General features: G+C 44.5%; 1 protein-coding gene across 1 annotated transcript in view; it reads left to right on the top strand.

Annotated features, from left to right (window-relative positions):
• The window catches only part of LOC113007498 (titin-like), a 175,495-nt gene that overhangs the window by 102,904 nt on the left and 50,106 nt on the right, over positions 1 to 22,485 (top strand). Inside the window, exons 155-191 of the mRNA XM_080290769.1 lie at positions 202 to 507; positions 739 to 920; positions 1,132 to 1,261; positions 1,443 to 1,594; positions 1,674 to 1,821; positions 2,681 to 2,846; positions 3,233 to 3,384; positions 3,836 to 4,132; positions 4,306 to 4,605; positions 5,008 to 5,322; positions 5,404 to 5,552; positions 5,778 to 5,928; positions 6,029 to 6,310; positions 6,408 to 6,710; positions 6,874 to 7,176; positions 7,892 to 8,173; positions 8,340 to 8,527; positions 8,619 to 8,730; positions 8,946 to 9,248; positions 9,413 to 9,721; positions 9,957 to 10,238; positions 10,326 to 10,625; positions 10,909 to 11,202; positions 11,289 to 14,258; positions 14,351 to 14,671; positions 14,812 to 15,096; positions 15,197 to 15,502; positions 15,636 to 15,799; positions 15,968 to 16,208; positions 17,248 to 17,523; positions 17,644 to 17,943; positions 18,066 to 18,368; positions 18,448 to 18,747; positions 18,876 to 19,163; positions 19,300 to 19,602; positions 19,869 to 20,171; positions 20,288 to 20,593. Of these exons, the coding sequence (XP_080146895.1) occupies positions 202 to 507; positions 739 to 920; positions 1,132 to 1,261; positions 1,443 to 1,594; positions 1,674 to 1,821; positions 2,681 to 2,846; positions 3,233 to 3,384; positions 3,836 to 4,132; positions 4,306 to 4,605; positions 5,008 to 5,322; positions 5,404 to 5,552; positions 5,778 to 5,928; positions 6,029 to 6,310; positions 6,408 to 6,710; positions 6,874 to 7,176; positions 7,892 to 8,173; positions 8,340 to 8,527; positions 8,619 to 8,730; positions 8,946 to 9,248; positions 9,413 to 9,721; positions 9,957 to 10,238; positions 10,326 to 10,625; positions 10,909 to 11,202; positions 11,289 to 14,258; positions 14,351 to 14,671; positions 14,812 to 15,096; positions 15,197 to 15,502; positions 15,636 to 15,799; positions 15,968 to 16,208; positions 17,248 to 17,523; positions 17,644 to 17,943; positions 18,066 to 18,368; positions 18,448 to 18,747; positions 18,876 to 19,163; positions 19,300 to 19,602; positions 19,869 to 20,171; positions 20,288 to 20,593 (12,072 nt within the window). The remainder of the gene's footprint in view (positions 1 to 201; positions 508 to 738; positions 921 to 1,131; positions 1,262 to 1,442; positions 1,595 to 1,673; positions 1,822 to 2,680; positions 2,847 to 3,232; positions 3,385 to 3,835; positions 4,133 to 4,305; positions 4,606 to 5,007; positions 5,323 to 5,403; positions 5,553 to 5,777; positions 5,929 to 6,028; positions 6,311 to 6,407; positions 6,711 to 6,873; positions 7,177 to 7,891; positions 8,174 to 8,339; positions 8,528 to 8,618; positions 8,731 to 8,945; positions 9,249 to 9,412; positions 9,722 to 9,956; positions 10,239 to 10,325; positions 10,626 to 10,908; positions 11,203 to 11,288; positions 14,259 to 14,350; positions 14,672 to 14,811; positions 15,097 to 15,196; positions 15,503 to 15,635; positions 15,800 to 15,967; positions 16,209 to 17,247; positions 17,524 to 17,643; positions 17,944 to 18,065; positions 18,369 to 18,447; positions 18,748 to 18,875; positions 19,164 to 19,299; positions 19,603 to 19,868; positions 20,172 to 20,287; positions 20,594 to 22,485) is intronic.

Below are 22,485 nucleotides of genomic sequence, written 5' to 3'. Positions count from 1 at the left end.
AAAACCAAAGTTCCCTTTTCATTCTGTAATAATGAAAGGACGCAGACACACCAATGGCTAAAATCTCCAAGCCTAGGTAACTCACACGAAACCATTCTAGGTGATAGACAGCACTTCAGGTTCAAAATGTGCACATTGGATTATTAGGTAAAATAAAAAAGTCAAGTTAGACAGCCTGACCCCTCCGTTCTTCTTCCGTAGACCCTCCAAGCATACCTGGAAATCCTGAAATTAAAGACAAGACCAAGAACAGCGTCACTCTAACCTGGACCCCACCGGACAAAGATGGCGGGAGCCCAATCAAGGGTTACATTATAGAGGTTCATGAGGAGGGCTCTCCTGATTGGAGGAGAGTGAATCCTGCTGATAAGCTCCACCCCTCCACTGAAATCACTGTACCTGACCTGAAGGAAGGCAAGAAGTGCAAGTTCAAGATTTACGCGGTGAACTCTGCTGGAAACTCAGAGCCTGCTAGGACTGGTGACATCCTGGTTCAGGACATCCTGAGTAAGAGATACAAACACAGATAAGAACCTCTGTTTAATACAGACCTGGACATAACAGACATGTTTTCATTTTCACCAGAGGTTTAATATTCTCATTCTGATTTGTGCAGCATAATTCAATACCGATTTAAAAGCAGAGCTTACATTAAGGACAGGATCAAACAGGACAGTGTGCCATGTGTGTCATGAACTCAAGGAAGGCATGTATTCCTCCGATGTTTTTTCTCTCCAGTTGAGCCAACGGTGACTCTCGATGTGACTGCTCACGACCTGCTAAACTGTAGAGCAGGAACGACCATTAAGATTCCTGCCACCATCACCGGCCGACCCGTCCCCAAAGTCACCTGGACTTTTGATGGAACGGCTGAGACTGAGAAAAAGAACGATCTACACACTCTGCCGATTGACTCAGAGGTCAGACGTCCATATATTCTGTCCAAATGACATATTTTAATATTTTAAAATATATTCAGCTCATTCCTCTAAAGAAGGGTTTGAAAGATTATTCAGCCCTGATAATCTTAGAAGACAAAAACTTTACTGTTTTTATGGTTTGCAATCTGAATTATGGCTCAGCCAAGTTAGTGCTGAATGTGTTAAGGAGAGGGTGAAATTCTTGTCGCAGATCCATTCCACCGACACAACCTCAGTGATTGTGATCCCAGCCTGCAAACTAAACCACAGTGGCAGATACATTATCAACGCAGAGAGCCCTGCTGGACACAGAGTGGTCAAAGTCAGAGTCAGCGTCCTCGGTAAGGCTTTTCACACTGACACACCTGGCAGGGTGCTACAAAGTGTGTAATGACTACAATAGAAGTAAATATACAAATTAAAGAAGGATATGTTAATTAAGTTAATTATGTCCAATTAGCAGTTTAAAATATGCCAAAAAACATTGAGTCTCTCTGTCTTTGACTGATTGTTACCCGGCAGACCTGCCCGGACCTCCCAGAGACCTGAAGATTAGTGACGTGACCAGGGGAACATGCAGACTCACCTGGAAACCCCCAGAGTGTGATGGAGGAGAGAGGGTTAAGAGCTACTTTATTGAAAAGAAAACAGCAGAGGGAAAAGCATGGACCAAGGTACAGCCTGCAGAATAACGCACATTAAGCTATACACTGTTTTGCTCCCATGTATTTGACGCTGATCTTGTTCTTCCAGGTAAACCCGGCCTGCGCTGCTCAGTCTCTGGTGGTGCCAGATCTGAATGAAGGCCAGGAGTACTTTTTCCGTGTACGTGCTGAGAACCGCTTTGGGTTTGGCCCCTACATCGCAAGCATTCAAAGGACCAAGGCCAGAGATCCAATCCGTACGTTCGATTTTTATTATCATCTATTGTTTCCTGCTCTGGCTCATCTAAACAGATGGGTTTTATACACAGAAACCTTTAGTATAGCATAATACCTTACCGTTTGTACACAGTGTGCAAATCCAATATAAACCAAACTATCTTATCTGTTTTCTACTTTTGTATCGTGATGTTCAGAGCATGTGCAGATGATACTGTCAGACATACACAGAAAAAGCGCACTATTCACAGCAATGTGACCTTAACAAACATCTAACAAAGTGTTGCTGAACAAATTAATATTGCTTCTGTACACTGTAATTTGATTTTATAGTGTAGACCATAGGTGTCAAACTCTGGCAGCCTACTTACATTTGGCCCACGAAGCCATACCAAATTACTATCAGAGCTGGCCTGCTGGTATCATACAGCTAATATATATATTGTTTAGTATCAAGCTTTGCTTGTTCCATATTCAGTTTTTCAGCAAAGCGTGTTTGAGTCCAAAAGAAAAGATTCATTCTTATATCTGGAGGATTAAATATATTTCAATAAATATTAACGTCAGCCCGCGACTTTGTTCCAGTTTTGAATTTTGGCCCACTGTGTATTTGAGTTTGGCACCCCTGGTTTAGACTGACTCTAAACTCAATTTTAACCCACACACTAGTTATGTGATAACAAGACTAACTTTTCAGACACAACTGAAATCAATAAAATAAATCTTGAGCACTATATCATAGAAGAAAAGGGTATATCCTGAATTTGATCAAATCACGACAGAAATGACATTCATCAGCAGCAGCATTACTCCTGATGAAACAAGTGTTATGTACATCGTGGCTGCTTGTGATCTGACACCAGTCTGTAATGTCTGCAGATCCTCCCGATCCTCCAACAAGGTTGAAGATCCAGAGCGTCAGGAAGGGCACAGTAACTCTGACCTGGAAGGCTCCAAAGAACGATGGTGGTTCACCTGTAACCCACTACAGCGTGGATCTCCTCTGCTGGGACAGCAGTGGCACCCAGAAGGAGTCCTGGAGGAGGTAAAACTTCACACATCTGCTCTCTTGGTTTCTGCTGAGACTCGATTTGAGAACATGTGGTATGGACTTACTCTGACTTTCTGACTACAGACCTAAATCTGTTAAATGGTAAATGGTAAATGGCCTGCATTTGTATAGCGTTTTTCTAGTCCCTAAGGACCCCAAAGCGCTTTACATATCCAGTCATCCACCCATTCACACACACATTCACACACTGGCGATGGCAAGCTACATTGTAGCCACAGCTGCCCTGGGGCGCACTGACAGAGGCGCCCCAGGTCTGGAAGATTTTTTTTTTCTTTGTAAGCCAATAGAGACTCATCTTTACCTTTTCGAGCTGCTGTTGTGTTGGCTTTGGCTGTAACTCCATGTTGTGCTACATCCAGGTGCAACAGGAGAGATGTGGACACCACCAGCTTTAAAGTGGAGGACCTTACAGAGGGAGATGAGTATGAGTTCAGGGTGATGGCTTACAATGAAGTCGGACCCAGCCGACCTTCATCTACTGCTGGACCAATCATCATCCAGGACCAGAGCTGTAAGAGAAATTTAATAAAATGGGCTGCAGAGTTTGATTTTCAGTTCAGTATTGAGTCCGTTCAACAGCTCCTTATATTGTCACTTAAAACCCTACATAACGTGCACCTCTGCACATATGCAGTTACACTGTGTAGTAACAGTACACTTCAGTACTTTAGTCATATTTGTCATTTTATGGGTGCTAACCTGTGAAATGTGATGGATGCAGAGCTGGATGTTCTGTTTGTAAATTATGTCCTTTTTAACCTCAAGTTACAGTGTCCCAACAGCAGTATGTAATGACTATCAGTACCTTTCATAAAATAAACAAAGCCCAATATTTTATGGACATTACCTTGAGTATTGCCCATATTTACTTTCGTCAGTGTTAGATTTCCACCTAGAAAGACAAGCTGCCAAAATGCAATTAAAAAGCAAATAACTGTCAAATCCTTTATTTCGTCCTCCAGGTGCTCCATCCATCGAGCTGAATGAGTTCATGGAGGTGGAGCAGGGCTCCGACATTAGCATTGTGGCCCAAATTCGTGGCTGTCCATTCCCTACACTCACCTGGTACAAGGCTCCGCCCCACAAGTCCGACGCGAAGGTGGAGGTTCAGTACGACGAGCATATAAATAAGATTGTTTCGGACGACAGCTGCACACTGCTCATCCAGCAGGGCAAACGTCCCGACACAGGCCTGTACACGCTGGTGGCTTCCAACAGCCTTGGCAAGGCCTCCAAGGAGATGAGGCTCAACGTGCTCGGTACAATCACAAAACACACCGCAAATATATCTAAAATATCTCATGTTTTATTTTAACTTTCATATTAATTATTTATTTTCATGATAGTCGGTGTGGTGGAGTAAATTGCTGGAATTTACTCACCAGAATAATTTCCACAGCATTATTTGAGTCTTGATTTTGTGTGCCTGCAGGCCGTCCCGGTCCTCCCTCTGCTCCCATTAAGTTTGAGGAGATTGGAGCTGAGAAGATCACGCTTTCCTGGCTGCCGCCGAAGGACGATGGTGGCTCCAAAGTCACGAACTACGTCATCTGGAGGCGGGTGGCCAACAGAAAGACTTGGGTGCCTGTCACCAGTGAGCCGAAAGAGCGGATCTGGACAGTGGAGAACTTGATGAAAGGACATGAGTACGTGTTCCGCATTATGGCACAGAACAAGTATGGAGTCGGAGAGCCATTGGACAGTGAGCCCGAGGTGGCCCGAAATCTCTACAGTGAGTTTAACCATCTGACTCTCAGCAGCAAACAAAGCTATGAAACCATTAATGGGTCGATTTAAAGTCAGTCACGTTTAAGGAAGCTTCATATACAGCATGCAATAATATAATTCTTTTCACATCTTCTGTTGCATTGTTATGCTAAACGACAGCAGGAGGGCTTTGTAATAGAGGATGACACTCAGAAAACATACCAAGCAGTAATCCATCTTTTAGTCATTCTTAACCATCAGCACAATAATAGCTGTGAGATTTTAACAAGTCATGCGAAACTATCAAATCAAATGTTCTTATTTAAAAGTGAAAGTGAGGATCAAAATGTAAAAGATGTACGGGTACGACCTGCATCAGGCCTTCTAATCCTCTAACCTTTGATGCTATGTGTCTGCGCACCTGCAGCTGCACCTGGTCAGGTTGAAAAGCCGACAGTTACCAGCGTAACCGTGGACTCCATGACCGTTAACTGGGAAGAACCTGAGGACGATGGGGGGTCCCCGATCACTGGCTACTGGCTGGAACGCAAGGAGACAACTGGCAAACGCTGGACCCGTGTCACCCGCGACCCGATCCGTCCCATGGGCCTGGGCGAGTCGTTTGTGGTGAGCGGACTCGTTGAGGGATCCCAGTATCTATTCCGAGTCTCTGCCATCAATGCCGCAGGGCCCGGACTTGCCAGCCCTCCCACTGACCCCATCTTTGCCAGAGACCCTATCAGTAAGAATTACACTCTGAAATCACTAGAATTCATACAGGTTTTAAGGACACAATATTAACCACCTCTGTCTCCTCCTGTAGCGCCGCCATCTCCTCCAACCCCAAAGGTTTCTGACTGGACAAAGTCTACAGTGGACCTGGAGTGGATTCCTCCTCTGAAGGATGGAGGCTCCAAGATCATTGGTTATTGGGTGGAGCACAAAGAGGAGGGCACTGAAGCCTGGGTCAAGGTAATACAGTTCTACAAACCAAACATCTGATAACTTCATTGACTGGCACATCTATCATGAGGCCAAACTTAGCAAACAAAAGAAGCCAAATCATTTCATGAGGTCCCAACCCAACATGAATAAACCGCAACTTCTCATGAAGCACAAAGCCTTAGTGTCTTATTAGAATAAACCATTTAAACATTCGTCTGTCTGTTAGATCCACTCCATTTTCATGTCTTTTAGGCCAAGGACACGGAAATCCGTGGCACCCGGTTTGTGATCACTGGTCTGAAGACTGGTGGTAAATACAGGTTCAGAGTGATTGCCTTCAATGCTGCTGGCAATGGTGAGCCAGGAGAAGTCCCAGAGGTTCTCGAAGTGAATGACAGAATTGGTAAGTCGGTCCGCTAATTTAGTCAAAGTTCTCCCAGCAATGACTTAAAAGACCTATATGGAGTCCTTTTGGAATAGACTACTGAGTTTCTTCCTTCCAGTTGCGCCTGAGGTCGACTTGGATGCCTCGGTGAAAGAAAGAATAGTGGTCCACGCTGGCGGCGTGATCCGAATCATTGCCTACGTGTCAGGCCAGCCATCCCCCGATGTCACCTGGAGTAGAGATGGAGCTGCACTGCCTCCTGAGGCTAAAGTGGAGACCACAGCCATCAGCTCATCTCTTGTCATCAAACCTTGCACTAGGAAACACCTTGGTGTGTACACACTGACCGCCAAAAATGCTGGAGGAGAGAAGACAAAGAAGATCACAGTGGAAGTTCTGGGTAACACACTGTTTTCATTAAAATGGAATTGTTGGACATTTAAAACCCACAGAAATTGTAAATATGTATTTATTACGTTTGATTGTGTCCTTCTTAGATGTTCCCGGGCCAGTAGGCATCCCCTTAGTTGCAGAGAACCTGAGCAGTGACTCCTGCAAAATCAACTGGTTCTTCCCTGAGAATGATGGCGGCTCACCTATAAGCAACTTCATTATTGAGAAACGTGAGGCTGAGCGCAAAGCCTGGACGTCGCTGTCCTACACCGCCAGCAGACAGAACGCTGTGGCTCATGACCTCACACCTGGAAAGGCCTACTTCTTCAGAGTAGCTGCAGAGAATGCCATCGGTATTGGACCCTTTCTGGAGACTGCAGCTGAGATTGTCGTCAAGGAACCCATCAGTGAGTTTAATTAAACAAACATAGTGGCCATTGGACACTAGAGGTCTTTTACTGCACTAAAGAAATGAAGAAGGTTATCTGATCCAACCAAGAGTACAAATCTAAATCACTAAGCGAGTTCCTGTCTTCAGATGTGAAGAATGTTTGTATGTTTGTTTTGTAGGTGTTCCTGACCGACCAGAGGAGGTGGAAGTCACCAAGGTCACCAAAGATTTGATCAGCATTGCTTGGAAGGCGCCCAAGTATGACGGTGGCTCAGAGATCACTATGTATATCCTGGAAGCACGCATGATTGGCAAAGACAAATTCACTAGACTGACAAAGGAGCACCTGATGGACAGGAAATACACCTACGATGGCCTCAGGGAGGGTGACACCTATGAGTTTAGGGTCATTGCTGTCAATGAGGTTGGCCCCAGCAAACCGTCTTTCTGCACCAAACCAGTCACCTGCAAGGACGAGCTGGGTAAGCGGTTGTCCATATTAGAACTGCATTATTATTGGCAGCGAACAGGGTTCAGTAAAACATGCCAGTGTCATCAACAAAAAATAAAAATGAAAAACAGTGAAATGATTGATTTCCATGAGGAACATCATGTCAGAAGATCTCTGTGAGAGGCCACTTCTTTGTCATATACAATATAAAGCAACCTGAGCAAACTGTTATAAATAAATATATAAATATAAAAATAATATTGAATTGAAATTTCATTTCTGGATTCACAGATCGTCTTCATCAGGTTACACAGTTTGCTCCAAAAATACAGTCAGAATAAAAGTTTTTTCACGTTACATAATAAAATGTTCTTAGTGGGTCTTTAAATTAGGTAAACACAACCTGAGATGAACAGCAACACAACATGTTGCACCATGTTAACACTAAGCCAACATGGAGAAGCAGTGAAAAAAAACAGTATAGTCTAAGTATAACCATTATTACTGAAAGCAGTGACAATTCAATGGTCAGCATCACTCGTATTAGAAAATATCCATTAGAAAAAATAACAACAAGAAGGAACAACAAATGGAAAAAAAAGTACTTTGAATAAAATTACTTTTTTTTATCAGACTCCACATGCCAGTGTGGTTTCTTACTCCCAGTAAGGCAAAATCGAAAACAGAAATGTCAAGATCATCCTAAATGTATTAAATGTTAAAAATGATGCTTTCCGTTTTCACAGAGCCGCCCACCATTGAGCTGGATTTCCGCGATAAGATCATCATCCGCGTGGGGGAGAGCTGCCTGCTGCAGGGCCGCTATACTGGTAAACCACCTCCATCCATCACGTGGTATTGTGACGACAAGGAGCTGAAAGTTGACAAACACATCATGTTCAAGAACACGCTAACCACCATGTCGCTGGGCCTGATGAAGGCAGAGCGTGAACACAGCGGCAGATACGTGGTCGTTGTAGAGAACAGTACCGGATCCAGGAAGGGAGTCTGCAACATCACGGTTGTTGGTACGTCAACACAGATCTCAAAGAGACGTAGCAGCTAAATGACTGATTTATTTTACATTTACTGCTTTCAAGCAGACTGAAATACAAGCTTTCTAAATAATGCAGGGAGTGCGTGATCACACAACAGAGAACTCATTTCTCTTTGTCTTTTCTTTCTGCCCTCCAGACCGCCCGACTCCTCCTGTTGGCCCAGTGGTGTTTGAGGAGGTTCACAGGGAATACATGGTGATCTCCTGGAAGCCTCCTTTGGACAGTGGTGGTGTTGATGTCTCTAATTACATAATTGAGAAAAGAGACATCAACAGAGAAACCTGGACCACAGTAACATCTGCCACCACCAAGACCACATGCAAAGTAGGCTGATGTGGCTCTACAAGATGTTCAGAGGTCCTGTTAAAGGTTTGCTGCAGTTGAGAGATGCTTACATGTTGTTGTTTCTTCTCAGATCCCCAAGCTGACAGAGGGCAGGGAGTATATAATGAGAATCTGTGCTGAGAACATGTACGGTATCAGCGACCCTCTGGAATCTGAGGAGATGAAAGCCAAAGATCTCTTCAGTACGTTCATGGAGTGCTATTTTTTTTGCTGTTCCAGTTTGAGGTGTCAAATTACCAGTGAGAAAAAATGTTCTTTTTAACTGGAAGACGTATGAAGAATTTACCAAAAAAAACAGCAAAAGAAAAATGATAAATGATCTGCAAATAACTGGTATGCTCAAAGTTACCAAATGTCGTTCCCTATGTGTCTGTTTGCTCTTGCTGCCTTCCTGCAGGAGTCCCCGAAGCCCCTGAAATGCCAACAGTCAGGGAGGTGTATGGCACCAATGCTCTAGTGCTGTGGAACCGGCCTCGTGATGGTGGAAAGCCCATCACCAACTACATCCTGGAGAAAAAAGAGACCACAGCCAAGAGGTGGTCCAGGGTCACCAGAGACCCACTGTACCCAGCCACTCAGTATCGAGTCCAGGATCTAGTGGAGGGCTGCGAGTATGAATTCAGGGTGATGGCTGAGAATGAGCTCGGACCTGGAGATCCCAGTGTCCCCTCCAAGCCCATACTTGCCAAAGACCCTATTGGTTAGTTTGTCAAAGACATTAAATATTTGTAAAAACAGTACTATACTCAGGTGTTCCTTGTGCATAAAAGGTCCCTGCCATAAAGTTACAAATATTTTAGGTGCCCATCTTTGCTACTAGGATTAAGAAAGCGTTTCAGATTTTTTTTTTTTTTTTAATCACAGTGCGCCCCAGTCCTCCTGTGACCCCCGAGGCCTATGATAAGACCAAGGACTCCGTCAGCCTGAAGTGGAAGATGCCACGCCACGACGGGAGGGGACGAATCTTTGGATACCTTGTGGAGTACCAGACACCTGGTGCCGTAGAGTGGATGCAAGCCAACGAAACCCCAGAGCAGTGCCCTGACCTCCACTATGTGGTGACAGGGCTGGCTGAAGGACACGAGTACAAATTCAGGATCTTCACTGTCAATGCTGCCGGCAAATCAGATCCTGCTTATGTCAAGGACACCATTAAAGTCCATGACAGGCTTGGTAATAGAATCAGTTGCACTTGTTTTTTTTCTGTATTTTAAGTTTTTTGAACAACATATTCTTTAAATACAGAAACATATAGAAATGTGCAAAATAAACAAATTATGTTACAATATTTTCAATTGTATTAAAGATTTATCATTTGAATGCATTTTTGCTTAGCTGCCAGGGCTTTCTGCCTTTTTCCCCCTACATTTACTAAATTCTGTAAACTTTTTTCCATTTGCCTCCACAGAGGAACCAGAGTTGCTGCTGGATGCCAACATGGCACGTGACCACCTGGCCATGCTGGGCACTGACATCACCCTGAGTGCAACCATCAAAGGTGTGCCGACGCCCACAGTCAGCTGGAAGAAGAACGATGCAGACGTTCCTGCTCACATCACCGTCGCTGTTACTGCCACTGGCAGCAAAGTCTTCATCCCGAAGTGCATCCGTGCAGACTCTGGCAACTACACCATCACTGTTGAGAATGCTGCTGGAAAGAAGACAGCAACCGTTGCTGTGCTTGTGCTGAGTAAATTCACTCTCTGTTAATACGATGAATTATTGAGTTCAGATCATATTTGAGTTTTACTTGACCACAAACTTTTGTTTCCGCTAGACAAGCCTTCTCCTCCCAGGGACTTGGCAATCTCTGATGTGACCAGTGAGTCTGCCTACCTCACGTGGAAGGCTCCAGAGGACAATGGCGGTGCCGTCATCTCTCATTACATCGTGCAGAAGAAGAACGTGGCTGCTGAGCAGTGGGTACCTGTTGCTGCGGCCAATAAGAAACTGAGTCTGATGGCCATGTACCTGATGGAAGGAATCCAGTATTTGTTCAGGGTAGCTGCAGAGAACCAGTTTGGCAGGAGTGATTATGTAGTGACCAAAACACCCATCAAGGCTGTCGATCCTCTCTGTAAGTGAAAGTCATTACTGCGTGACGTGGTCTAATTTGACACACTTTTAAATAGTGATTCTTCAGCTACTTTGGTAAATTGATAGTTGTATGCCATGTCATTATTGTAGGGTCTTTATCTTACAATAAAAAGTGTCTTGAGGCAAATGTTGTTTTTGGCGCTAAATAAATAAAACTAGAATAAAGTGAAACTTTAAAAGTGTAACTGTAAATTTATACATTTGAATCCCATCAATAAAAAGCATTAAAAAGCAATTAATTTCTTATTTCCTGGATACTTTAGATCCTCCTGGCCCACCCAAGAACCTGCACCATACTGATGCAGATAAGACAGAGGTTTGGTTGGCATGGGAGTGGCCTGACCGCACCGGCGGAAGTGAAATTACTGGCTTCATTGTGGAGCACCAAGAAGAGGGTCAGACTGACTGGGTCACCTTCAAGACCGTAAGCAACAATCACACCCATGTCACAGGTCTGGAGGAGGGCAAGACTTACCGCTTCAGGGTCAAAGCTCAGAACGCCATTGGCGTGAGCCGTCCCGACACCAGTGTCCCTGTCACATGTCAGGAGAAAACATGTAAGAAGCATAACTTTGCTGTATTGTAAATGCTCAACATTCTCCTGAAATAATTATAATATTTCTGCTCTGTTACTCTCTTTCAGTGCCACCTACTATTGAAGTTGATGTAAAGCTTATTGAGGGTCTCATTGTCAAAGCTGGCACCACTATTGCTCTTCCAGCCAAGATGGTGGGAATCCCTCTTCCCACTGCCAAATGGATGACTGATGGCAAAGAGATCACATCTGAGGGCCGCTATCACATTCAGTCAGCTGAATCCACAACCACCCTAAGTATCCCTGAGTGCCAGAGAGCAGACACTGGAGAGTATATACTCACTGTGTCAAATCCTGCAGGCAGCAAAACTGTTGCCCTTCATGTGACCGTCCTGGATCTTCCAGGTCCACCCATTGGACCCATTAATATTTTGGAAGTCACCCCTGATTACATGATGATCCAATGGAGAGCCCCAAAGGATGATGGTGGAACACCTATCACTAACTATGTGGTGGAAAAGAAGGATGTGAAAAAACCATGGGAGCCTTGGTCTGTGGTTAGCTCCAGTGGCACAGTGACCAGAGCCAAGGTGTCCAGACTAGAGAAAGGCCGTGAGTACATTGTCCGTGTGCGTGCGGAGAACAAGATTGGTATCGGTGCTCCACTTGAGAGTCCTCCAACTATTGCCAAACACATGTTTAACCCTCCCGGCCCACCAGGCCTACCAGAATGTTCTGATATAACAGAGAATGCTGTAACAGTGTCATGGAGCCTGCCTGACTATGATGGAGGAAGTCCTATCAGTGGTTATGTGGTTGAACGCAGAGAAATGACAGGAAAGTGGATCCGTGTCAATAAAACACCTGTTCTCGACCTCAGATATAGAGTCTCTGGCTTATTTGAAGGGAACACTTATGAGTTCAGAGTATTTGCAGAAAACATTGCTGGTATCAGTGAGCCCTCGCTTACCTCTGATCCCATCAAGGCCACCCGAGCCATCACCAAACCTGGCCCCCCTGGTAATCTTAAACTGAAAGACTGGAGTAAGTCCCATGCTGACATCTGTTGGACCAAGCCTACAAGAGATGGAGGTAGTCCCATTCTGGGGTATGTAATTGAGGCTCAGAAGTCAGGAACTGCCCAGTGGGACAGAATCAACAAAGACCTTGTCAAGATGTGTGCCTATAGAGTTCCAGGCCTCATCGAAGGACTAGAGTACAGACTCCGCATCAGAGCCACCAATAAGGTTGGAGACAGTGAACCCAAGGAGCTACCTCAGACTATCTTGGCAAAGGACATCCTGGTACCACCTGAAGTTGTTGTTGATGTGTCATGCCGTGACTCTGTGACAGTCAGAGCAGGTCAGATTATCAGTTTGATCACTAGAGTCAAAGGCAGACCCGATCCAGAGATCACTTGGACCAAGGATGCCAGAGCTTTGGCCAGGGATAAGCGCACACAGATGAACAACAACTACCCACTGTGTGAACTCATCATAAACGATGCAGTCAGATCAGACTATGGTAAATATGCTATTGTGGCTAAGAACAGCAGCGGGCAGGCACAGGCTGCCATTGTTGTCAATGTCCTAGACACACCGGGAGCTTGCCAGAATATAAAAGTGGCTTATGTGACCAAGAAATCCTGCATGGTTTCCTGGGAGAACCCTGAAGACAATGGAGGAACTGAGATCACGCAGTACATTATTGAATGTCGTCAGCCCAGCCAGCGAGGATGGACAGTGGTTTCCAATGACTGCACTAAGCGTCTGATAAAGGCTCCTCTTACAGAAAGTTGTGAATATTTCTTCCGGGTCAGCGCAGAGAACAAGATTGGCACTGGTCCACCCACTGAGACCAAGACACCTGTATTGGCAGTTGATCCCATTGAGAAACCTGGTGAACCCATTGACTTCCATATATCTGAGATAGGCAAGACCTTCTGCTTCCTGAAGTGGAAGAAGCCAGATTATGATGGTGGTAGCCGTAATCTGGGTTATCATATTGAAAAGAAACCAAAGGAGGCTGATGAGTGGGAGAGGCTTCACAAGGGTGCCATCAAGGAGACTTACTTCATGGCCGACAGATGTATCGAAAACCAGATCTACCAGTTCAGAGTTCAGACTAAGAATGAGGGCGGTGAAAGCAACTGGGTTACCACAGCTGAAGTCATGGTTAAGGAACAGTTAGTGATCCCTGAGATCAAGATTAAATTGGATGGAACCCTTATAGTGAAAGCAGGAGGCTCCATTCCTATAGAGGCAACAGTGACGGGCAAACCCCAGCCTGATATCAAATGGACCAGGGATGAAAGCACAGAGGAGATTAAGAAGGGCCCCAGGCTTCAAATCGAAAGTGGTGCAGACTTCTCTAAACTTCTGATTACTGGAGCAAGGCGCACTGACAGTGGCAAATATGCTGTTACTGCCTCCAACAATGCAGGAACATGCTCTGCTCATGCCAAGGTCATTGTACTGGATAGACCTGGCCCCATCAGGGATCTCAAGATATCCGGTATCACTAATGACAGGTGTCATCTGGCCTGGGAAATCCCAGAGGATGATGGTGGCTGTGATATCTACAACTACATAATTGAGAAATGTGAGACCAAGAGGGGAGTCTGGTCTGTTCACTCCAATGCTGTCATCACCAACAAAGCGAAGGTAACTCGTCTTATTGAGGGTAATGAGTATATGTTCAGAGTTAGAGCCGAGAATAAGATGGGCTCTGGACCAGCAGTACAGAGTGAAGCTATTGTTGCTGGAACGCAGTTCAGTGTACCTGGTGCTCCAGAAGCACCAGAGGTCATCAAGATTGCCAAGGAGGAGATGACTGTTCAGTGGTCAGAGCCAGAGAAAGATGGTGGAAAGCCAATCACAGGATATCTGTTGGAGAAGAAAGAGGAGCATGCTGTTAAGTGGTCTCCTGTCAACAAGGATCCAATTCCTGGAACTCGTTTCACAGTTACTGGACTCCTTCCACTTCATGAATACCAATACAGAGTGAAGGCGGTGAATGAAATTGGCATCAGCAACCCAAGCAAGGCTTCACGTGCAATCACTGCTAAGGATGCAGTTGGTATGTTGCTAGTAATAATGTTTACATTCTGCTTAATGTTGATAGTCTAGAAAGTCTCAATGGCTACACAAACCGTTCTTCTCTTATTACAGAGCCACCTGCACCTCCTACTAACTTGAAGGTTGTGGACAGCACCAAATCCACAGTCACCTTGGGATGGACCAAGCCGGTGTCAGATGGCGGAGCTCCCATCATTGGTTATGTTGTGGAGATGAGGGCAAAGGGATCTGTTAAGAAAGGTGAAGATGGCTGGAAGAGGTGCAACGTGGCAGCTCAGCTGATCATATGCGAGTTCACAGTCACAAGTCTGGATGAGAACCTTGTGTATGAATTCAGAGTGTCAGCTCAGAACCAGGTGGGCATGAGCCTGCCATGCAATCTGGAAGGCGCCGTGATTCCCAGGGAGATTCTAGGTGAGGACGTAATTGAATTTAATTATAATTCACGTAAAGTGTAACAGAAAATGTATTTAGACTCGAGGACAGTGAATTTACAATAAAATGTGATCTATGCTTGCTATTAAAAGATAACTCCACTGTTACTCTTCCAACAGAGACACCCGAGATAGACTTGGATGCCAACCTAAAACAGGGATTAACCGTAAGAGCCGGTTGTCCCATCAGATTATGTGCCACCATCAGAGGCAGACCACCTCCAAAGGTGATTTGGAGGAGGATGGGTATTGACAACGTGGTCAGGAAGGGTAAAGTTGACATCATTGACACCATGACCTTCCTGGTCATTCCCAACAGCACACGTGATGAATCTGGAAAATACTGCCTGACTCTGCAGAATCCTGCTGGAGAGAAAGCTGTGTTTGTCAATGTGAAGGTTCTGGGTAAGTCCTGGTCATTATGAAATTCATGCAGCTACCATACAGTTTATTAAAAATGCTTTTATTTTGGTGAAGTTATAAAATAATCCAAATATCATAACAGACACTCCTGGACCCGTGATGAATCTGGAAGCTACAGACATCAAACAGACATCAGCAATGCTGTCTTGGAGCCCTCCAGAGAACAATGGTGGCAGTGACGTCACACATTATATTGTTGAGAAGCGTGAGATTGACCGCAAAACCTGGGCAACTGTCAAGGCCGAAGTAGCACTCGATAAGATTCCATTCAAAGTCACCAATCTGATGCCAGGAACAGAATACTACTTCAGGGTCACAGCTGTCAATGAGTATGGTTCTGGGGTTCCCAAAGTGACACCCACTTCTTACCTGGCTTCTGATCCTGTCAGTACGTATCATGTCTTAATTACATCAACACAAACAGCCCAGCCACAACTGATAGCTACCCGTTAAACACAGATATGATGTTTCATCAGTCACAGCAAACAATTGAACGCAAGTGTTTTACTTTGTTTTCATAGGCAAGCCAGATCCTTGTCAGAAAATTGAAGTCCTAGAAATCACAAAGAACAGTGCTTTGGTCGGGTGGGTGAAGCCTGCAGGGGACGGTGGTGCCAAGATTGATGGTTATGTAATTGAATACATTGAGGTCAAACCTCCTCCAGAGCCACCAGCAGCTGTGGAGGTTTGTTATGTCACAAAACTAATTCTGTTCAAAAAAGCTTCAATAAACTTTGATTTCTTCTAAATGTGAAATTGTTTCATATATAGTATTTACTTTTGCTGGGGTTTTTTACACGAGCATATTCTCTCATATAGTTTTGCTACTCATTAATTATATAATTTACTGCAGGTTCCTGAAGGAGAGGAAGCTCCTCCACCACCTCCACCACCACCAGTTATAGAGGAGGAAGAGAAGCCAGAGCCTGAAAAGGAAGTGTGGAACGCTTATACTACAGTTAAAGGTTTGACAGTCAGCATCAGTGGACTGAAGGAGGGCAAGAGGTACAAGTTCAGAGTGGCTGCCAAAAACATCATGGGTCTCAGCTTGTTCACTGAAACCAGAGACCCTGTTGAGATCAAGGAACAGATGTGTAAGTTGTGTCTAATTAAACACTAGTTTTATTGATAATTTGTCACACTGTGGCCATTTGTGTTGCAATTTGCAATATTTAGAAACACTCAACCATCCTTTCACTTTTTTAACTGCTTGTTAAATTCAGGCTGAGGGGTGAGGCTCACCCTAGGACTGGTTTCTTTCATACATTTATTACTTCATGTTTCTCTAAAAGGTTCCTGAAAGGCTTCAGATGATCCACAGTGCCGCAGGGAGAGTAGTAACTAGGACTAGAGAGACCACATTTTTTTCATTCTGGCTTCTTCTCATTCTCATCCTGTTAAGTTCAGAATCAAACTTAAAATTCTGCTCCTCACCATATCACCCTATTAGAGCACTTCGCTCTCGCTCTGCAGGCCTACTTGTTGTTCCTAGAGTATTTAAAAGTAGAATGGGAGGCAGAGCCTTCAGTTTTCAGGCCCCTCTTCTGTGGAACCAGCTTCCAGTTTGGATTCAGGAGACAGACACTATCTCTACTTTCAAGATTAGGCTTCAAACTTTCCTTTTTGCTAAAGCATATAGTTAGGGCTGGACCAGGTGACCCTGAATCCTCCCTTAGTTATGCTGCAATAGACGTAGGCTGCCGGGGATTCCCATGATGCACTGGGTGTTCTTCACTCACTGTGTGTTTCTTATATTTTTACCCTCTTATATTTAATCATTTCATTTAATTTAATCATTAGTCATTTTTAAACTCTGGCTCTGTCTGCTGTCTTGCTTCACTCTGCTGTCTTCTTCCTTCCGTCATCCCAAACAGTCCTGGCTGATGGCTGCCCCTCTGTGAGCCTGGTTCTGTCAATAAGTGCTCAGTCAATCTGATTTTGGGGATTCTTTCTAATATTGTATTTTTACATTATAAAGCACCTTGAGGTGACTGTTGTTGTGATTTTAATCCACATATATGTGTGTGTGTATATATATATATATATATATATATATATATATATATATTAGTGCTGAATTAGAAGCTGCTTTCTGCATCCCAGAGTAATGTCTTTTCACATCCTGTCCTCCAGTGGAACCAAAGATTGTCATGCCAGAGGCAGCAAGTGCTAGAGCTGGAGCCAAGCTTAGAGTGGAGGCAGTGGTTTCAGGAAAACCGACCCCAACCTGCAAGTGGCTGCGTGGCGAAAAAGCCGTGGTTCCATCTAGCTGCCTGGCTGTGCATCAGTCAGGCAACTTGTGTGTCTTGATCATCAAAGACGTATCAAGGACTGACACTGGAGAGTACAGCCTTGTGGCTGAGAACAGCACTGCAAAGGTGACCCAGACCATGAAGATTGTCATCAGAGGTCAGTGCCCCTAAATAATAATAAATTTTAAAAAAGAATTTGCATATTTGACCTCAGCAACAGAAAGCATGAATGTGATGAAGAACATGATTGGTGTAACTGTAACCGTGTGTATTTCAGATATACCCGGGCCTCCTGAGGGCCCTGTAGAGATCAGCGATATTGACTCTGATGCTTGTTCCTTATCCTGGAATAAACCTCTGGAGGATGGAGGGAGCAACATCACTAACTACGTGGTGGAGAAATGTGATGTGAGTAGAGGCGACTGGGTGACTGCTCTCTCTACATGCCCAAAGACTAATTGCAGGCTGGGAAAGCTTATCCCTGGGAAGGAGTATGTGTTCCGCATCCGTGCTGAGAACCGCTTTGGCGTATCAGACCCCGTTCAATCCGACAGGATGGTTGCAAAGTTCCCCTTTGGTAGGTCTACCTAAATATGCCGCTTGGTAGAGATTAAGGTTTATGCCTAGAGTTGGTCAATTATATAATTGAAAACTGGTTTGCAGTACAGAATATAGATTAACTTTGTTTACTGTCACTAGATGTTCCAAGTGAACCCTTTAACTGCCGCATCAACAAGACCAACAAAGACTGTATGTTTGTGGCCTGGGATAAGCCAGAGAGTGACGGAGGCAGTCCCATCACGGGTTACTACATTGAGCGCAAAGAGAGGAACAGTCTGCTGTGGGTGAAGGCCAATGACACTGTTGTTCGAAGCACTGAGTACCCATGTGCTGGCCTCATCGAGGGCCTGGAATACACCTTCAGAGTATCAGCTATTAATCGCGCTGGCCAGGGCAAACCAAGCAAGAAGACTGACTTTTTCACTGCAAGAACACCCGTTGGTAAGTATAACTGGCTTCATATTAGATTAGAATAGGTCATTCATTCTATTTAAACTAATTTATCTGTTATGCACTACAGACACTCCAGGTAAACCTGAAGTCCTGGATGTAACCAAGAACTCAGTCACTCTGGTTTGGACCCGTCCTAAGAATGATGGAGGTAGCAAGATCATTGGTTACTATGTTGAGGCCCTGCGGGTACCAGGAGACACTTGGATACGCTGCAACACAAGTAGCCAGAATGTGCCTAAGGAGGAGTACACAGTTACTGGCCTGGAGAGAGACTTGCAGTACCAGTTCAGAGTTATTGCTAAAACTGCTGTCAACATGAGCAGTCCCTCAGAACCCACAGACCCTGTCCTCGTGTGTGCTGAAAATGGTTAGAAGTTTTGACAATACCATATAGCCTGATAAACTAGTCAGCCTACTATAATAGTCAGGATAACACCATCTTTCTACGACAGTTTTGAGCTAAGTGTTCATTTACCTCCTTTTCATTAAATATAGTTCCTCCAAGGGTGGAGCTCAATGCCAGGATGCAGAAGGGTTTGAAGGTGAAGGCTGGAACTACAATCCTCCTGGAGGCTGATGTGTTCGGTAAGCCCATGCCCAGAGTGACCTGGAAGAGAGGTGACGACAATCTGAAGTCAGGTGAAGGCCAGGTTATTACCCACCAAAGAAATCACTTTCAGCTGGAAATGACAGGTGTCACCAAGGAGCATACAGGAACATACACCATCTTGGCTGAGAATGCCAGTGGCTCCAAGAGTGCTGAGATCCAGGTCATTGTGCTAGGTAAGATCTTTAACTTTCTATGAGGAAAAAAAATACATGTTGAAACTAAAGATCCAAGTTGGAGTTAGAATGTTTAATATTACATTTTACATTAACTTCAACATGATTTTCACAAATAGCTGATTGGTTTTTTCAGATGTACCTGGTCCTCCTGCAAATTACAAATGTGTTGAGGTGTTTGCCACTAGCATCAAGTTGTCTTGGGAACCTCCTCTTAAGGATGGTGGTGCCCCAGTCACCAACTATATATTGGACAAGCGTGAAACCAGTAGACCTGAATGGGCTCAGGTTGCAGGTAAAATCAAGGGTGACATCCTTGAGTTCACTGTGGCAAAGTTAATTGAAGGTCATGAATACCAGTTCAGAATCCGCGCTGAGAACACGTGGGGAGTTGGAGACCCTCTTATCACCGGCCCTGTCATCGCCAAGAACCCATTCAGTGAGTCATTACTAGAATTTTGTCTGAGTTCATATATCACAGAAAGGATTTATGGTATTGGAGAATTGTAACAATCAATAATTTAAACTAGGTCTAAACCTGTGAGATAAGGAGACAAGTAGTTACATCAAACCAGCTTAACATCATTACAATATTCTGTTATCATATAGAGCTTCTTTTCATAACATTTCCATGTTGAATGGCATATATAAAATTTCCTTTAAAAAAAATACCATCTAAAGTCGTACCTTTGGTGTCACTTCCAGCTGTCCCTGGCCCCTGTGAAGCCCCAGTGATCACCAATGTCACCAAGGACCGTATGACCGTTAGCTGGAAGGAGCCTGCAGATGATGGAAAGTCCACTATCCTGGGTTACATGTTGGAAAAGAAAGAGACCAAGGAAATGAATTGGACCAAGTTAAATAGCAAACCACTGACAGAAAGAAGTCTGGAGGTTACAGGCCTCACAGAGGGAGTCGAGTATGAGTTTAGAGTTATTGCTGTCAACGTAGCTGGGCCCAGCAAACCCAGCGAGCCTTCTTCTGGCAATGTTGCACAGAATCCTATTAGTGAGTCGTAACTTCATTAGCTCTGATAACTCTGCATAGATCTTTCTGTGTTACTTGAACTTATATGTACTTAAATGTATATATAACCTAAACTGGGTCAATCTTCTCTTTTTTAGCTCCTCCTGGACCTGTTGTGAATCCCAGTGTGACTGACACCACCCACAGCACCATCAGTCTTGCCTGGACTGCCCCCACCAACAATGGTGGAAGCCCCATTATTGGATACTTGGTGGAGTGCAAGAGGACAGACACCAAAGACTGGATCCGCTGTAATGTCCCAAGGAACCTGCAGGAGACCCACTACGTCATTCAAAACCTCATTCATAAGTCAGAATACCAGTGCCGCATCACTGCTGTCAACAAGATTGGCTTTAGTGAACCAGTTGAAGTCCCTGGGAAACATGTTGCCAAGGACATCGTTGGTATGTATTTTCAGGCTGCATATATTTTAATTCTCACAAACAGTGATTAAATGGTAAATGGCCTGTATTTGTATAGCGCTTTTCTAGTCCCTAAGGACCCCAAAGCGCTTTACACATTCAGTCATCCACACATTCACACACTGGTGATGGCAGCTACATTGTAGCCACAGCCACCCTGGGGCGCACTGACTGACTGTCGCACTGACAGAGGCGAGGCTGCCGGACACTGGCGCCACCGGGCCGTCTGACCACCACCAGTAGGCAACGGGTGAAGTGTCTTGCCCAAGGACACAATGACCGAGACTGTCCAAGCCGGGGCTCGAACCGGCAACCTTCCGATTACAAGGCGAACTCCCAACTCTTTGAGCCCCGATCGCCACGATTAAGTAGTACATCTACAAAATAATTTAAGTACAACATAAAAATAACTGCTCCTGGACAAAGGCAGATTACGCATAGTTGTGAGGATCATGACCAAGACAGATGAAAATAGAACAACCAGGATTTCAGACTTTGTGACTTCACGTTATACAGGGAGTGCAGAATTATTAGGCAAGTTGTATTTTTGAGGAATAATTTTATTATTGAACAACAACCATGTTCTCAATGAACCCAAAAAACTCATTAATATCAAAGCTGAATGTTTTTGGAAGTAGTTTTTAGTTTGTTTTTAGTTTTAGCTATTTTAGGGGGATATCTGTGTGTGCAGGTGACTATTACTGTGCAGAATTATTAGGCAACTTAACAAAAAACAAATATATACCCATTTCAATTATTTATTTTTACCAGTGACACCAATATAACATCTCCACATTCACAAATATACATTTCTGACATTCAAAAACAAAACAAAAACAAACCAGCGACCAATATAGCCACCTTTCTTTGCAAGGACACTCAAAAGCCTGCCATCCATGGATTCTGTCAGTGTTTTGATCTGTTCACCATCAACATTGCGTGCAGCAGCAACCACAGCCTCCCAGACACTGTTCAGAGAGGTGTACTGTTTTCCCTCCTTGTAAATCTCACATTTGATTATGGACCACAGGTTCTCAATGGGGTTCAGATCAGGTGAACAAGGAGGCCATGTCATTAGTTTTTCTTCTTTTATACCCTTTCTTGCAGCCACGCTGTGGAGTACTTGGACGCGTGTGATGGAGCATTGTCCTGCATGGAAATCATGTTTTTCTTGAAGGATGCAGACTTCTTCCTGTACCACTGCTTGAAGAAGGTGTCTTCCAGAAACTGGCAGTAGGACTGGGAGTTGAGCTTGACTCCATCCTCAACCCGAAAAGGCCCCACAAGCTCATCTTTGATGATACCAGCCCAAACCAGTACTCCACCTCCACCTTGCTGGCGTCTGAGTCGGCCTGGAGCTCTCTGCCCTTTACCAATCCAGCCACGGGCCCATCCATCTGGCCCATCAAGACTCACTCTCATTTCATCAGTCCATAAAACCTTAGAAAAACCAGTCTTGAGATATTTCTTGGCCCAGTCTTGACGTTTCAGCTTGTGTGTCTTGTTCAGTGGTGGTCGTCTTTCAGCCTTTCTTACCTTGGCCATGTCTCTGAGTATTGCACACCTTGTGCTTTTGGGCACTCCAGTGATGTTGCAGCTCTGAAATATGGCCAAACTGGTGGCAAGTGGCATCTTGGCAGCTGCACGCTTGACTTTTCTCAGTTCATGGGCAGTTATTTTGCGCCTTGGTTTTTCCACACGCTTCTTGCGACCCTGTTGACTATTTTGAATGAAACGCTTGATTGTTCGATGATCACGCTTCAGAAGCTTTGCAATTTTGAGACTGCTGCATCCCTCTGCAAGATATCTCACTATTTTTGACTTTTCTGTGCCTGTCAAGTCCTTCTTTTGACCCATTTTGCCAAAGGAAAGGA

Source organism: Astatotilapia calliptera, chromosome 16 (genome assembly GCF_964374335.1).
Source record: "Astatotilapia calliptera chromosome 16, fAstCal68.1, whole genome shotgun sequence".
In the NCBI taxonomy this organism is placed as follows: Eukaryota; Metazoa; Chordata; class Actinopteri; order Cichliformes; family Cichlidae; genus Astatotilapia; species Astatotilapia calliptera.
This window is presented reverse-complemented; position numbering and strand designations above follow the sequence as displayed.